At 44.4% G+C, this 17,523-nt stretch overlaps 1 protein-coding gene across 1 annotated transcript; it reads left to right on the plus strand.

The window, feature by feature from the left end:
* Positions 1 to 10,202: 10,202 nt before the first annotated feature.
* On the plus strand, positions 10,203 to 13,524 carry CD24 (CD24 molecule). Its single transcript, XM_080664262.1, has 2 exons — positions 10,203 to 10,402; positions 13,214 to 13,524. The coding sequence occupies exons 1-2, from the start codon at positions 10,334 to 10,336 to the stop codon at positions 13,379 to 13,381; spliced, it is 237 nt and encodes a 78-aa protein (XP_080520388.1). The 5' UTR covers positions 10,203 to 10,333; the 3' UTR covers positions 13,382 to 13,524.
* Positions 13,525 to 17,523: the final 3,999 nt, after the last annotated feature.

Below are 17,523 nucleotides of genomic sequence, written 5' to 3' on the forward strand. Positions count from 1 at the left end.
TTGCAAGTCATGAATCATTGAATAAAACCAATAAGATCTTTTAAATGTACTCAGTTGAATTTTGTTTTTGAACATCAGAGCCTTGGTGGGAGATGGGCGGAGAGGCTACGTAGGCTGCACTAAGGTTCTCTAAAGGAAGTACTTCCCGTCTCAGAGCCACAGGTGTTTTAGGTTACAGAAGGAGAAAATAACTGATTAATTCATGCTTTCATATATGATTAGCACATTGAGAAGGTCCACTCTCTGTGTGCAAACAGCCCTGACCTGGACAGTGCCACTGCATTCTTTTGATGCCCCTCAGCTTCCTCTCTGCACAATGCCTCCATCTCTGCTGAGGCTGACCCTGCATGGCAGGGTGCTGAAGATTTGCTGTTTGGTAGTTAGGTATGTTGAGCTGAATAGGAAAGGGGTGTATTCAGAGAGAAACATTTTATTACCTAACCGTCCAATAAAATCAAATTAGGCACTGTCATTTCCTAATGGAAATGGAGGTGGGTGGGGTGGTGGGACTGGAAATTCCAACAGGAAGTCGGGACAGGCTTGGGGCAAAGAGAGGTGACAGAGAAAGCACGAGAACAGATGCACAAACATATCATGTGAACCCAAACTAGTGCACATTTGCACATATAAATGTTTGAACTGAGTGCTGTGTGGCACAGGAAGAGCTGGGAAGGGCTGGAGTGAGCCCATTGGCTTGCATGTGGGATGGATGCCATGTTTAGTAAAGAAACAGCCACTCCTCTTCAGAATGCTAGCACATGCTCAGATAACCTGAGGCATATTAAAATTATGAAGAGGTTATTTGAGCAAACACCTGTTCCAATTGGGCAACTCCAAACTGGAAGCTGTTAGGAGCAGTCCACGAAGGGAAGTGGGCTAAGACTTTTATAGAAAAGATGCAGAAGCAAAGCAAAGGACGTTATTTGGTTATAGCTTCAACACCTGTCTTATTTGGAAAAGCCTAGTTGGCTGTTTGTGTTTGGCCGTCCTTAAGTTTTAATTTCATATCCCTGAGTCATTGGCAGGCTTAGGTTCTGGTTTGATGTAAGCTGCCAAGGCATTAGAACCACCTCAGTCTAACCGCCTTCGTATTTAATTAATTTAACAGGGATCAGATCCTCTTTATACAGTGGTCCCTCACATAGCAGTCAAGCGGGAAACTGGAGAATTGCTTGCAAAATACCCCCATCTTCATCTCTCCTCTGAGCCTTCTGTTTCTGGTAAAATGTCATGCAAGGAAAGGATCAATTCATTGTGTTGACTGGCTAAAGCAGTCCTGCTAGGAATCGTGGGGAAAAGTATAAGATTACTTACCAAGATATCTTCCTGGGAGCCCTCTGACATTATGGTCACCTAACCCTTCTGTAAATTGCCTTTGTTTAATTCTCTCTCAGCCTATAGCACTTGCCCAACAGGCCAGGGCAAGCATGAAGTAAAATCAGGTGCAAAACCCACTTTCCAGCCTCTATTTGCTTTGAGGATTCAGATTTTAACTGACATTTAAAGTATAATTTTAAATGATAGTAATAAGCTCTTTACCTATTAAAAATAACAAAATGTTATTAACTTTCTATACTTTTATACTTCCAGTTCTTTTGAGCTTGAATTCTCTATACAAACACATGATTGGTTGTGTGTTTGTATAGAGAAACACGATTGCTTACACCCATGTTTGGTACTCTATAATTCCCAGATCTCCCGAGTTAGTTGTTCCAGAATAGCACTATCCACTATAGTTAGTGGCTATGGAGCACTTGAAATATGGCTGATCTGACTTGAGATGTATTTTTAAAAAATATATTTTTAATGATTTCAGAGAGGAAGGGAGAGGGAGAGATAGAAATATCAATGATGAGAGAGAATCATTGATTGGCTGCCTCCTGCTCTCTACCGGGATCCAACACGTGACCACAACCTAGACATGTGCCCTGAACAGTAATCAAACTGTGACCTCCTGATTCATAGGTCAACTCTCAACCACTGAGCCACTCTGGCCAGGCTAGAAATATGTTATTCCTATCGTGGAAAATACTACTAGGAAGCCTGACTGTCTGCACTGACTTGCTTCTGAATCCTTTTGAGGAGCAGCGCTATTTGATCTAATCAAGTGACATCTGAGTCTAGTATCTCCTTGCCCTGAGCACACTCTTGCCATGCATGGGTCACTTCTGTGGATAGGAGTAATTTATGGGGAACAATTCATAAAAGGAGAAATCCTTTTATCTAATAAGCAGCCAGGGGGAAAAAGTTGGATCTCATTGATTGTAAAAATGCAAATAAAAATTAGACATTTTCCTCTGATAACATTTTAAAAATATTTTACATGATAATTCTCACACTCGGTAAAGGTTTGTTCCTTAGGCAGCCTCACACAGTGCTCTTGAGTGTGCGTTTCTAGAGGACAGTGTGGCAGTTTGTTTCAAGACCCAAACTTCAATTTTTAGGAAAGTATCATAAAAAAATAGCCAGAAATGCTCTAGCTGGTTTGGCTCAGTGGCTAGAGTGTCAGCCTGTGGACTGAAGGCTTCCGGGTTGGATTCTGGTCAAGGGCACATGCCCAGGTTGCAGGCTCGATCCCCAGTAGGGGGCGTGCAGGAGGCAACTGATGAATGATTCTCTTTCATCATTGATGTTTCTATCTCTCTTTCCCCTCACCCTTCCTTTCCGAAATCAATAAAAACGTATTTTAAAAAAAATAGCCAGAAATGAAAACAAAACATGCATATAGGAATATTTATGAGGTCATCTATAATAGGAACCAGTGTCCAATTAGAAAGAGTATTGTGGAGTCATTATGAACTACTTGAAAGCCTGTACAGCACCTATGCAAGAAAGAGTATGTTTGAAGAACATGGAATGACAAAGAAAAAATACAGTAAAACCTGCCAAAAGCATATCCTGATATAACACAAATTCAGACATAACACAATTGACCCCTGTTCTCATCAGCTTCCCTTCTCTACTAGGGTGCCCTAAAGTCCTGTTTTCTGAGGTCTGGGGAGTGTAGAGGGAGGACAAGCTGGGTGGGGAAACAACAGACATCTCTTCTTGGAAAGCAGGGAAGTGGAGAGTTCTGTCCCAGTGTTCTCTTAGCTTCAAAAGATTCCAGGAATTGCCACTGCTGTTCTGGAAGTCCTGCCAACCCCTGAACCCAGAATCATCCCCATTGAGATTTGGAGCAGGTAAAGGCCACCAGGTGTGCCCCACTGAAGCCAGGATCTGGGTGGATTTGTATCTTGCAGAAATCCTGGCTGGCCACCTGTTCAGGTCACCCTTATACCAGTCCAAAGTCTGTGCTTGATGCTTATAAAGGCCAAAACTCGCCCAGCCAGTGTGGCTCTGTGGTTGAGCATCGACTTATGAACCAGGAGGTCATGGTTCAATTCCTGGTCAGGGCACATGCCCGGGTTGTAGCTCCATCCCTGGTGTGGGGCATGTAGGAGGCAGCCAATCAATGATTCTCTCTCATTATTGATGTTCTTTTTTTTTTTTTTAAATATATTTTATTGATTTTTTACAGAGAGGAAGGGAGAGAGATAGACAGTCAGAAACATCAATGAGAGAGAAACATCGATCAGCTGCCTCCTGCACACCTCCCACTGGGGATGTGCCCGCAACCAAGGCACATGCCCTTGACCGGAATCGAACCTGGGACCCTTCAGTCCGCAGGCCGACGCTCTATCCACTGAGCCAAACCGGTTTCGGCTCATTATTGATGTTCTTATCTCTCTCTCTTTCTCTTTTTTAAAAAATATATTTTTATTGATTTCAGAGAGGAAGGGAGAGGGAGAGAGAGATTAGAAAAAAAAAAAAAGAAGAAAAGAAAAAAAAAAGAAAAGAAAAGAAAGGCCAAAACTCAAAACATCAGAGTCTGAAGTAAGAAAAGGTTTACTGATCAAGAAGGTGCCAACCAAAAAGATGGAGCCCTCCTAGTGAGACCTCAAATTCATCGTAAGAGAGTACAGAGTTCAGGTTTCTTTTATGTCAAGAAAAGGGCATATGTGGGTGGGGCAGGAGGTGAGTGACCATAGCAGACATCTGGTGCTAGTTGATGTGAGTTTGGTCATGGGGTTCCTGTAAATCTTTGACAAAGGATACATACTTCCCTTATCTCCTCAAGCTGCAAGCAGAATTCCTCTGACTAGCATGTCTATATGCAATACTAAGCAGAAGCTATTAGCCTGGAGGTCAAGGGAACAAAGCAGGCTTGAACAAGGTGGAGTCAGAGACCCAGCAGTTTCACTGTTATAACCCCACTTATTTCATTCAACTGTAATGTGACCTCAAATTTTGTGATTAATTTTTTTTCTATTTTCTATTGAACAAAAAAAGCAAGATAAAAACTTTATGTACATTTGTTTCTAAGTCAGCAAAACAAATAAGCAAATTTTAAATATATAGATATATATAAATAGAAAGAAAATATTAATTTATTAGTGGTTACTTCTGGTTAGTGGGCTATGGTATTTTTAATATTCTTTGTTATAGTTTTCTATATTTTCCAATTTTTAAAAATATTGGACATGTATTACTCTTAAAATCTGAAAAAAATATGTAAAAGAATATTGAGAAGAACTTTTTTTTTAAAACTCACAAACCTATATGGAAATATATGGCTCTCAATAGAGAAATCCCTATCAGCCAGCTAGTTAAAATCATCTAGTCTTATTTTAATACAGAGTGCTTCTTCCTTAGAATGACATCCTAAAGCCATATTGGTTAAGATGTACGCTGCATCTGCTTTAGATATTGCTGAGTCGAATCTTTAACAACCATGGTCATAGATTTAGAAAAGATTTCACAAACTCTAACAATGCAGTCCCTGTTTCTGGCTCAATGTAACATTTCATTACAGGTACCATTGTGTGTTATAACACTCTTTTTGGTTTATAAAATATTTAATCCAATTTTCCTGGCCACTTAAAATTTTACTAATCTCTAATAGCATAAGGAACCCTCCTGCTTTAAGCCTAACATAAAGTGAAAGATGTGGGAAAACAAAGGCACATGGAAGTAAGACTCAAAATCAGACTGGCACGAAAAATACACATACTTTCCCACTTTTCCAATTTCATTATTTCCAAGCAAAGGATCACTCAGGGTTGTGGATAAGAAAGAGGCCACATATGAAACCTGCCAAGCTCAGGAGAAGCCTGCATGGTGGGCCCGACAAACTCAGTAACCACATAGGATGGTCTGGAATGAAAGCTTCCTAACTGAAAATGAGTCATGGTTGTTAGTCACATCCTAGGCCTGTAGCTTTCTTAACAAAGGTCCATCTTGACCTTAAGGAAGCCTATCCGTTGTCTTTTTGCATCTAAGGTAACATGCCCTTGGAATGTCAGTGCTTCCTTCGTCTGGACCCCTCACCATAACACACCACAAGAGAGCAGGAGACCACAGAACCCCTCGTTATCTTGTGCCCCCCCCCCCCATACCATCTCTACGTGCTGTAAATGTTAATTGTTAAGGATGCTGTACCCATGAATGTAAAAGAAGTACGTGCCTCTCCATTTTAATTTTTTATCCAATCCCAAAGATTTCCCCCGCTTCGATTTCTCCCCCATCCCTAATCTATCACCAATGGATTTCATGAAACCCTCCCCCCTCCCCTTACTCTCCTCCTTTGGTTGTGGTGTATAAAATAAGCTGTAAAACTGCCATTCTCCGGAGCATTTTCTCAATCCCTTCAGATTTTGCTTCCCACCAATAGTTATCAGTTTGGCTCAAATAAACTCGTAAAAATTCTCTACAGCTTTGGACGTTTCTTCTGTGAGGTGGAAGTGGGATTTCATTTACACTGGAATTTAATGACTGGCATTAGGTCCCGAATCCACCTTCTGCCCAGGAGTGGAGGAGGACCTTAAAAAGACCCCTTAAAGGGAGTGAGCCCTCCCACCTCTGGCTTTTCTGTGAGGCAAACTGCCCAACCCCAAGCTCTTCTTCCCCCACAGCCTTCCGAACTCGAGGTGCCGCAGGGAAACCAACTGAGGAAACTGATGCTTTGCCAAGTGATATCTCATTATTTTTTCTTCATTTTTCCTGAAAGCTTTTTTGTGTGTGCCATCTGGACTCAAGAGAATTGGTTTCACAGTTGTCATAGGATGGATGAATTGAGGCAAAACTAGAAATTCTGTTCAAGAACCTTTGAATAAAAGAAGGGGGGCTCCTGAGGAGGGGAGGGCAATTTTGAGGCCCTCGGGGCTGGAAAAAGTTGGCTTTCCACACACGTGCTTTGTGGGAGTCAGGGAAGGAAGGCCACAGAATGCCCTGATTTATGAATCTAAATGATTTTATCTAGCTATTTATGAATAAATAATGGTACAAAATTCAGAAAGTACAAACCAGTATGCAATGAAAAGTGGGTCTTACTAGGGTGCCCTGGCCAGCCAATTCCCCTCCTCAATGGCAAGCACTGCTATCCATTTCTTATGGATCCCTTTGGAAATATTATTTTTATGTCTAGGTTGTTTGTTTTTAACTACAGGGAATACCATACTGTATATACTGTTTCCGCCTTACTTCCTGTCACTTAAGAATTTATCTTGGAGATTTTTCTTTGTAGTACATATATATTATGCTCTTTTTTCTTTCTTTCTTAGCCTCACTTGAGGATATGTTTGACTTTAGACAGAGCAAGGGAGAGAGAGAGAAACATCAATGTGAAGAACATCAATGTGAGAATCCGTTGCTTCCCCTTCCCACCCCAGCCTGGAATCAAACAGAAACCAAGGTGTGTGCCCTGACCGGGAATCAAACCCCAAACCTTTTGGTGTGCGGGAGGATGCTCCAACTGAGCCACCCGGTGGGTAGGGCATGGTTTTTTGCTCTTTTTAATGATTTAAAATATTTCATGGAATTTCTTTAACTGGGCCTCTACCTTTGACTAATTTGGTGGTTTCCAACCCTTGACTGTTAGTAAAACAGCGCTGTGACAAACCCTTAGATATATAATCTTTTGATTTCTGTAGTATGTCTGTAGGCTAAATTCCTAAAATTAGGAATGTTAGGTCTAATGTATTGTTAACGTTGATAGAAGTCAAATTCTTTCCATAATCCCATCAGCCTGGAGGAGAGGGCCTGCTTTCTCACATATGACAATAGTTGCATCTGAAAATAGTCACAGTTCCTGCACTTTACATTTGTTTTCTTACTTGGATAAAGCTTAAAATCCGAGATAATTTATTTGGGAGACTCTTAGAGGAAATAAAGGAACTATTCTCAAAGAAGCTTATTGTGGTTTATTAGCTTTATAAGGCTTCAAATACAGTCAGCACAAAGGACTTTATTTTTTAACAGTGAGAGCTGATGGGTCCCTATGGCCAGCAGGGGGCAGCACATCCACACAGAGAGTCAGATTGCAACTCATGCTCCAGCCCTGGGACTTAGAACCTAGAGTTCAGTCAGAAACGCTAATTCGCTTCACCTTCACTGCCATCTCAAGATTGGAGTTGGCTGGAAATTTTGAATGCAGAACAAAGCTTAGCTAAAAAAGCAGAGTAAATTAAAATATTACATGTCAGCCAAATCTAGGATGGCATAGAATAAGGGGAAAGAGTATTATGAATATAAATAAGAATAGCGCTATATTGTAGAATAGAATTTAAATAAAATATTTGATTATCCCAACCATCATTCCTGCTGTAAAGCACAAAAGGAATATCTATTATTGGATTAATATTCTATTTCATATCCATTTTGCTATTTAATCTATTGTAGTAGCATGAGCTATTGTTGGCAAAGGGCAAAGCAAACAAACAACTGGAAAACTAACAGAAGAGGAGAATGAACAGAAGGAATTATTTTTTTTAAAAAAAAGAACTTCAAGGGAAAGTTTTAGGCAGCTTTCCTGAGTTTCTTGACATATAGGAAAGAGAATGGGGTGGATTTCACTACCAGGGCTAAGCCTTCAGGGTACAGAATTACCAAACCCTGGACAACAGTCCTTTTGGATGAGGAGGTAGGGGTGGGGTGGGGTGGGGAGGTGTGTGTGTGGAGCAGGGGCGGACTGCTAAGCAGACGGGAAGGACTTGATTTGTAAATTATGCAGTCTCATTTGCTGGTGGTGAAGAGGTGGCTCACAAAGCATAGATCCCAAGGGTCTTACCAATTTTGGGTACTCTTTGGTGCTTGATATTTCTTTCATGAATCATACAGCTGGTTCCTGGGACCTTAAGTTGCTGGGGCAAATATCACCTGAGAGCTCCTAGTATGAGGCAGGCACTGTTCTAACACTTTATGTACAATAATCCTAATGGTTCTGTTATCTCCATTTTACAGCTGAAAAAACTGAGGCCTTTTGCCTCAAGAAAAAGTACACAACCAGGATTTGGACTCTGGCAGCCTGTCTCTAGGGTCTGTATTCTTTACCACTCCATTAGTCCATCTCCTTAAACTAATGAGGAGGAGGCGGACAGGTGAGGAGAGTAGGTGGAGGAGGAGGAATAGAACAAAAAGATGTAGGACAACATGAATGGATCCATCGTGAATGGATCCATCTTATAAGCAGCTTCCGAAGAACCTACTATGGGCTCTGCCTTGGAACTAGGCACTCCTGAGCCACAGTCCCTTCATGCCCTGGAAGAGGAGTAGAGAAGCTGAACACAAACAGGTTATTTCTATACAGTGTAATCACATGCACGACAGACATTCCCGCTTTCCCAAGCACATACTAACGTGGAAAGTTACTGAGTTAAAGTGGCTGACCATTAAGGCACAGGCCGATTCAGTCACAGACCAACTACTGGGGATTAATTACATTGCCACTCTGTATATATATATGTATATTTTTTTTACAAGGCTGTTCTGCAAAAGTGATATTTAATCAAATTTACAATCTTATTAGGTTCGGTCTCTGTTATTTGCTTTCAAGATTGCAAAAACACTAGGGCAAACCTAAAATAAAAGGATTATGTCCGGCAATGAAAAATTACACCAAAAATATTCTACCAGTAAAATTATTTCTACTTTTGATGTACGCTCGGGAATTTTCACAATTTGAAATATTTGTTGCAGTTCATTAAATTGCCTAATGGCAGCTATGGAAAAGTAAATGCCTTCTTCAGAAAGCTTTTGCTCTTTAAGGGAAAGACGAACAAGTGCATTGCAACGGAGACCAAAGGAGAGTGTCGCCAGGAGTTCCAGAGGAGCAGCGAATTCCAGTGGGACCACCTGAGAGGTTCCTGCTCTTTGGGTGGCACCTGGGAGCAAAGCCGCGTGGGGACCGGGCTACCCCTGCGAGCGGGTCGTGGCCTCCTCGCGCCCGGCCGCAGGTCGCAGCAGGGAGGAGCGCCAGGCACCAGAACTCAGCGGCCTGCAGCGTCTCGGCAGCGGGCCGCGCCCGGCGGGCGGTTCCCCCACTCTCAGGAAGATGCGGACCCAGGAGGTCCCATCGCGCTCGCGGGGCTGGCGAAAGTGAGCTCAAACACAGAGCCAGCGAGTTCGGCAAGCGGCGGGCGCTATACGCGCGGGACTGAGCACACAAATTTCTCTGCGCCTGGGCGCTGCCTGCGAGCCCCGCGGATCAGCCCAGGGAGGGCACGCGCGTGGCGGCGCCCCGTTCCAGTCGCCAGGCTCGGGGTACCCACAAAGCCCGCACAGTCCTCCTTCCTCTGTGGCGAGGATCTGAGAAAACCCAAGCCAAGGGAGCTCCCCTCCGCCCGCGCCACAGTCCGAGCGAGAACTGGAGGCTGCCCGCCGCGCGGGAGGCTCAGACTTTTCTTTTGGGGATAAGATGGCTGGTCAGGGAAACAAAGGAAACTTGGGCCGGGCCCGGAGAGCGGCGTGCGTGGTTAGCGAGTTCGCGCCGGGTCCTGTGTGGGAGTCGCCAGGCGCCTGTGCCAGCCTGCACGCCGCGCACTCGGGGAAACACAAAGCACCCTTCCCGGAGCAGGCGGCGCCCGGTCGCCCACCTGCGGGGGCCGGGGCATCCGCGGGTGTCCGGGCGGGCAAGGGCCCGGACCGCTGTCGAGGGCTGGGGCGCAGGGGAGCCCGGCGGGGCGGGGCGGGGCGGGGTGGGGTGGGGTGGGGTGGGGTGGGGTGGGGCGGGCTGGGAGACTGCCGGGCGCGCGCTCGGGAGGCGGTGGCGGTGGCGGTGGCGGTGGCGGCGGAGGCGGGAAGGGGGGGGAAGGGGGGAAGGGGGGAAGGGGGGAGGAGAGGAGGGGAGCGCGGGTGGGTGGGCGGGCGGCGCCACGTCACGGCTATTGTAGCTATCCTGGTATATAAAGTCCCGCTTGCGGGCCGTGCTCCCCACTTTGCCTGCGCCCGCCCGGAGCCTGCGGTTCTCCACCTACTCGGTATCCAGTGAGACTCGCGGCGCACAGACGGAGCGGACATGGGCAGAGCCATGGTAGCCAGGCTCGGACTGGGGCTGCTGCTTCTGGCGCTGCTCCTGCCCACGCAGGTGAGTTCCTGGGGCTCCGGGGCTGCGCCCGAGTGGATGGAGATGCTCCCAGGGACTGGCCTATAACCCTACCTGGGGCCGCCGACTGCGACTCAGAGAGGGAATCTAACAATCTGACCAGGGGGAGGGCAATGTGGAACCCTCTTCCCAGTTCCTTGCGGGCTGTCGCGTCCCCGAGAACAATGCGGGTCCGCGCGTGGGCTGGGAAGACCCTGCCCCACCCAGGTTTCACGTCGCTCCTTCCTCTCGGCAGCCCGTGCCCACCACCCGCTTTCACCCAGGGGTCCGAGGCACTAGCGGGGAAGAGAATGCGCTCCCCTCCCCCTGAGCACCCGGAGACCTCAGACTCTTTCGGGAGGTCGTCCCTGGATCCCCTGAGCGCCCCGCTTCCCTCTAGGAGTGTTCGCGCCCCTAGCGCACCACACAAAGAGAAGGAACGATCCCTTTCGGAGGGCGCTGCTCTCGACCATTTTCCATTCAGCTAGTTTGGGGATCCCGAGGAAGCCCCGACTATGTGGCTCTATTAACCTATACCCGTCCCGCGTGGTTCGGGGCTGAAGCCTGGGCGGAGACCCTCTCCTGACCCTGCCTTCTCCCAGGTGCGACCTTAATGTCCATCTCTTCTCACCTCGAAGCCCCGCGTTAGCGTAGATTGGCTAGCTCTGGGCGGGCGGTGGGTTTGTCCCAAGTCCCCACCAGGCTTTGTTCCCCCCAAATCCTCTATCCCGGGATCGGACCTCGCTCCATGCGCAGTTACTGGGAATTACGCTGCCCTGGGGACGGGGGAGGTGCGCGTCGGCCTCGAGGCCAGCCGGGGGCTGAGCCTGGGACACCCGAGTGGGAGGTGTGGGGCTGGGGGAGGGTGGCGCGAAGGCGCATTTCTCTCCAGCAGGTCGGGCTTGGAGGGCAGGGCTGGCTCTCCACCGCCTTCAATTGGGGCTTTGTGAGGAGCGTCTCCTGAGCTTATCCGAAAACTTGGGTGCTCCGGTCCTTGGTCCCCAGACAGCCAGTTTCGCGGCTCACCGGGCAGCGCAGCCTGCGAGTGGAGCGCTCCTCGCCCTGCCCTCCGAGGCGGGTAACTGTACCCTATTGTTGTCTTACGGGTCGGCTGCGCTCCCGAGGCTTTCACGATTCCTCGGTGGGGGAGGGGCGCGGCTGCAAGAAACCACTGGTCTCTTCCAACCCCTTGTCCTTTCCAAAGAGACCCCCCTCCCAATTTTACAAAGAAGGTTCTAGATGAGAACATCAATCTAGTTTGGTAGGAAATTTTTTGTTTAATGTCAACATTACAATTTGTTCTGTGGGTTTTTTTGTTTTGTTTTTGGTTTTTTTTGTTTTTGTTTTTTTTTATGGTGGTGCAGAGGGTCCTTACTTAGATTCTCCTATTGATATACTAGGCTCTATTTAAAAAGTCACCTGCTGCCCCAAAATACTTTGTATGAATGAAAGTAGATTACCTTCAGGGATCCCAAGCCAGGTCTTGCCCCCAAACAGAGCGCCCTGTTTTAAGTAATTTTCCATATTATTAATGCTTTTCTCTTAGTGGGGGTGCTATTTCCTGGTAGGGCAAGCTGAATCTTGCACACAGTAGGTGCCCAATAAATATATTTGACTTGATCAGGATTTTTTTAAATTAGTCTATTTTGTATAGGATTTGTACATCACTTGGGTCAATATTTGCTTAATGACCTTATGGGTTTTACAACAAAAGGAGCTGGTGCTGATGTAGACCGGTTTTATTTTTGGATTAACAGGCGGCCAAATGTACATGTGGACCAGACCTGCTTGGTGCCACATCCTCCATCCTGCCTGTAATTAGAAGCCCTTGTAAAACCCTCCCTTGCAGTGAGAGCTGAAATCTCCCATCTGCCTTTGTTCCGGGACAAAGGAGAGATTATCACGTGCCCCACTGGACTGTGCATTTTGTGACTTGAAAAATCAGTGTGGTGAATGATGCCACTTAGGCGCTGGGACGCGGGGGAACCTTGGTTCTTGGCCCCAGCACTGGGCTTAGTGACCAGGCAGGAGGCTGCTGCTGAAAACTCCACACCAAAACCTCTTGGTGTGTTTTGGGTGAAATCATTTTGCCTTAAGGAAAGGGCTCATTATATATTTACATTTAAAACCAATATCGTGGCCATTTTAGTATATAATTTTAAGATTTCTGCCCTGGCTGGTGTGGCTCGGTTGGTTGGTACACCAGAAGGTTATGGGTTCGATCCCCAGTTGGGGCATATAGGAGGGAACCAATGTTTCCCTTCCTCTCTCCAATTACAAAAAAATAAAAAAGATGTCAAGGGCCCAGATACTCTATATCCCTTGAAGTTAAAACCAAGAGGGTATTAAAACAGGAATGTTATCTAGCCAATTCAGTATAGACAGTGACTCAATTCTAGCACCATAAGTCTCAACACTATAATAAAAATCCAAATTATTTGTGCTCTTTAAAATTTCCCCATTTTTGGGAAAAGAAATGAATCCTCTTTTGCAATGCCAGTAAATCATTACAGTCACAGAAACTTCTGCATTAATTGACAAAGAATTAAAAATAAAATACTCCTGGGAGTTATAGTTATTGAAGAACATTTTTGTTTGATGTTTGGTTGTTGCAGTCATTTGGCATCTCTAGGTAGTTTGTTTTGAAACTAGAGATCTTGGGGGTGCTAAGGAAGAATTCAGAATTAAATGATGTGGGTAAGGGAATAATGGGCAAAGAGCAACTTAAGACATTATCTTAATTGCATATTAAGTGTATGTGGAGGCAACTCACACAAGTGGAAATTTATCAGTGTAACTTTTTATATTTTTTAGATTTATTCAAATCAAACAACTCCTGTAACGCCTGCAAGTAACCCCTCCCACAATACTTCGACTACCCAGAGTCCAGCAAATGTCACGACCAGGGCAAGTGGCGGTGCTCTGCAGTCAACAGCCAGTGTCTTCGTGATCTCGATGGCTCTTCTACATCTCTACTGTTAAAAGACTCGGGTCAAGAAACGTCTATACTCCTCCATCTTCTAAACCCAATCCAAATGGCATCTAGATATCCAGTGTGACAAAGAAGAAACAGGTCTTCATTGAATCTGCTAATTCACACTTAATCTTATTGACACAGAAAATGTTGAGGATCTCAAATTTGATTGGCTTGAAGAGCATGTGCAGGATTTGACTAGATGATGAATGCCAATATTAAATCTGCTGGACTTTCACATGCAAGATGAAGAGTCACATCCAAAATTAGTTCAGAGGTGATTTCCTTAAATGTGGCTTAAGAAGTATGGACACATACAATTCTACCTTGAAAATCAGTAGATTTTATCTAGAGATAAAGGATGGCATTTGGAACAGAGTCAGTTTTCATTTGTTTCATTAAAGTTATATGGCCATAAAACAGTTAGGTAATGCAAAAAGATATGGTTCTATTTATGTGTGTATATTAGAAGGAACGTCCAAATGTTTCTGTAAATCCCCAATGTATTGTTTCACAGTACTAATTTAATGTCCATATAACTCAAAATAAAATTTTACATTGTTAAGCTATCACTGTTCTCTTGAGAGCGGGACTCTTTCCTCTGAGCCTCTGGATTTGACATAGCATTTGACTTTTTGTGTGGTAATTTATATGTGCCAGGATAATGATGGATTGGAACCTACTCCAAATCCAAGCATAATGGGTAAATTTTGCTGATATTCAATAAGAGCGCCAAATTAATTTAGCTAATCTAATTCTGAAGAGTAGAAATACACTGACCTCAACTAATTTTAAAATGCTTTTTATTTCTGCATATGTTGAATACATTTTTACAATTTAAAAAATGATTGGTTTTGAAGGTAAAATTGACAAACCTTGAAATTGAAAAGGCAAATAATATGAAGGAGCCAAAACTGTAAATTAGGTGTTTGGGAAGTGAAGACTGGAAGCTTACATTAAATTCAGAAAAACTTTTATACTTTTCCTGTACATACTTTTTTTAAAAAACTGAATCAGAATAGCCACATTGGGAACACTTTCTGTTGTTGGTCAATATTTTTAGATAGTTAGAACCTGATCCAAAGCCTCTAATGTGCAGGCTTAATTTTGGAAAGTAAATCTTTTCACAATTGCCTCAATGCTCAGAACCTTTTTAAAAATAGACACGCCCTAAAGTCTTTTGTTCGCATGGTCACACACTGATGCTTAGATGTTCCAGCATTTAATATGGCAACAGTAGTTTTGACAACCAAAGTCATTTCCCATCTTTAGAAACTTAACCAGGAACACCGTACCCAGCAGATCTGTGTGTGTGTGAATGAACATTCCCTTCCTTTTGTTTCATACCTGAATGCTGTACATCTATTTTGGATTGTATATTGTGTTTGTGTATTTATGCTTTGATTCATAGTGACTTTTCATTTTATGGAATTGATTTGCATTGAGCACAAACTGTAAATAAAAAATGGCTGAAAGAGCACCTCATTGTAGTTTTTTATTGAAATCATAGGACGTGGCACTAGGAGACTCCCGAGATTCCCTAACAGATACGTATTCCAGACATCCTCTTCCTTACCCTTCATTGTGTAGCAGCAGCCCAGTTTCCCCTTGGAAGTCAATCACTCCAGTCAGTACAGTAACTCCCCTCACTTTTGTTGATTCAGAGGCTTGAGCTCCAAGTGGCTGGGGGCAGTCTCTATTTCAGTTTAATGGGATTATTGCTGTGTCTTCCGGTAGAAGCATTCCTCCCTTTGGAACTGAGATCTCTAGACTAGCAGAATATAAGGTCTCAGGGATAGAAAGTAAAATGTTTGCTAGTGGATCACTTATTGGGGGTAATGGTGCCACTACCATCTTTATTCCTTGATTTCTGGACCTGGATTCCTTGAATCCTGGCTAAGGGAGAAACCACCATGTTTAGAGCACATGACCTCTTGGAGGTCAGTGCTTTATCCCTTCAGGGTATTGCCATCTTGCTGGATCTCAAAAGGACACTTATATCAAGCTAGGTGCCTCAGGCTGGTGGGGAACACGGGACCAGTGAATTCCATGGGCACCGGCCCACTGCCACATATCATCCTTGATCAGAATATTGTGTGGGTCGCCCTAACTGGTTTGGCTCAGTGGATAGAGCGTCGGCCTGCGGACTAAAGGGTCCCAGGTTCGATTCCGGTCAAGGGCATGTACCTGGGTTGTGGGCACATCCCCAGTAGGGGGGCGTGCAGGAGGCAGCTGATCGATGTCTCTCTCTCATCGATGTTTCTAACTTTCTATCCCTCTCTCTTCCTCTCTGTAAAAAATCAATAAAATATATTAAAAAAAAAAAGAATATTGTGTGGGTCACCGAGATGGTGGGTAAGTTCATGGATGATAATTTGGCAGAAGCACTGCATGCAGGGAAGGCAAATCCATATCCAGAGTAAGTGTATTCTAATAAGAACAAATTATTGCCCCTTCCATGGTGTATGTGGTCCAATGTAATCAACATTCACCTGGCTGATGACCCCATGGTATGGTGTTATATAGGGAACTCAGTGTTGGTCCCTGATGCAACAGATTGGGTGCTTAGCAGTGGCTATGGCCAGGTCAGCCCTAGTACAAGTCCATGTTGCTAGACCCCTGCATAACCTCCATCCCCGCCACCCCTGCCATTTATTTGTGAGCCTATTGGGGGATGATAGTGATGGCCAGGGAAAGAAGGTGACTGGTATCTGCAGAATGAGCTATCTTACCCACTTGATTATTTAAGTCCTCCACTAAAGTCACCTCTTTTCCTATTTAAAGACGTTTATCCATATACTTCTTCCCCAGCCTCCTCGTCACCAATTTTCCAATTACGCTTCTTCCAAGTCCATCCAGCCAAACTTGGCCACAGACTACAAATTGGACAGACTCATACCTCTGGCCACTTTTCCTTCCAAGAAAATGAACAACCAGGTTTACTGCTTGTAGTTCTGCTCACTGGGAGTATTTTCCTTCACCAATGTCCTTCAGGGATGTCCCAGAAGGGAGTTGTAGAGCTGTGGCTGTCTGCATTGGGGTGGTACCTGCATTCTGTACAGAACCTTTTAAAAATATATATTTTTATTGATTTCAGAGAGGAAGGCAGAGGGAGAGAGAGACAGAAACATCCATGATGAGAGAGAATCATGGATCGGCTGCCTCCTGCACGTCCCCTGCCCCTGACAGGAATCAAACCTGGACCTTTCAGTTTGCAGGCCGACACTCTATCCACTGAGCCAAACTGGATAGAGTAAGGAACTGTTCCTTACTTTAACATAAGTTAAGCATTTAGCCGAACAGAATATGGATTTGCCTTCCCTGCATGGAGTGCTTCTGCCATTTACAGAACCTTTTGTAAACCAGACCCAAGTTATCTTTTCTCATCAACTGATCATAGGGAATTGCCCATGAGGCCATAGGTACAGGCTGGGAAAGAGAAGGTAATATGACAGGAATAGGAACCGTGGTCATTTGGGTTACTTCCTCGTGTAACTTACTTGTATCTTCAGAGCCCAGTATCATAAATGCCACTTTCATTTGACAATGGAGTGCTGCTGTGTACACCCAGCTTTATGGATTGGTGGGTTAGACCACACCCAGTTCATGTTGGGCATTCAGGGTGCAAGGTGGTCTGTGGTTAAGCATTTAGTCTTTACCAAAACTCAGTGACAAACCAAAGCCTGTTTCTCAAAGAAGAGTTGCTGTCTGCTGTGGCTGGCAGGGCTTTGCTCTGAAATTCTAAAATGGACCATCACAGCAACCATTGATCTACTATAAATTTATAGAAAAGCAATAAAAAAATTGGGTATATCTTTTAAAAAGTAATCGTCAATGCTCATGGAGGAAGAAACAGAATTACGTTTTCAACTATTTTTTGAACATGATTTTAAACAAACCAGGGTTGTTTTATTTATCAGAAAAATGCTTAAAATTCTATTTTGGGCTTAGATTTTAAATATTCACACCTAAACACTAGACATATAATTTATGGCTAAATTCAGTAATGAGTAGCCACTGTATGAGTATCCCTTGAACTAAGTTTAGCTTTAGTAGATTAAAGCAAACAGTTTATAGATGAGCAGAGAGTTGAAGCACTAAGCCATAAAGTTAAGATGAGAAAAATCTATTTAGAACTAAACATATTCTA

Source organism: Plecotus auritus (genome assembly GCF_963455305.1).
Source record: "Plecotus auritus genome assembly, chromosome: 4".
NCBI classification, from domain to species: Eukaryota; Metazoa; Chordata; class Mammalia; order Chiroptera; family Vespertilionidae; genus Plecotus; species Plecotus auritus.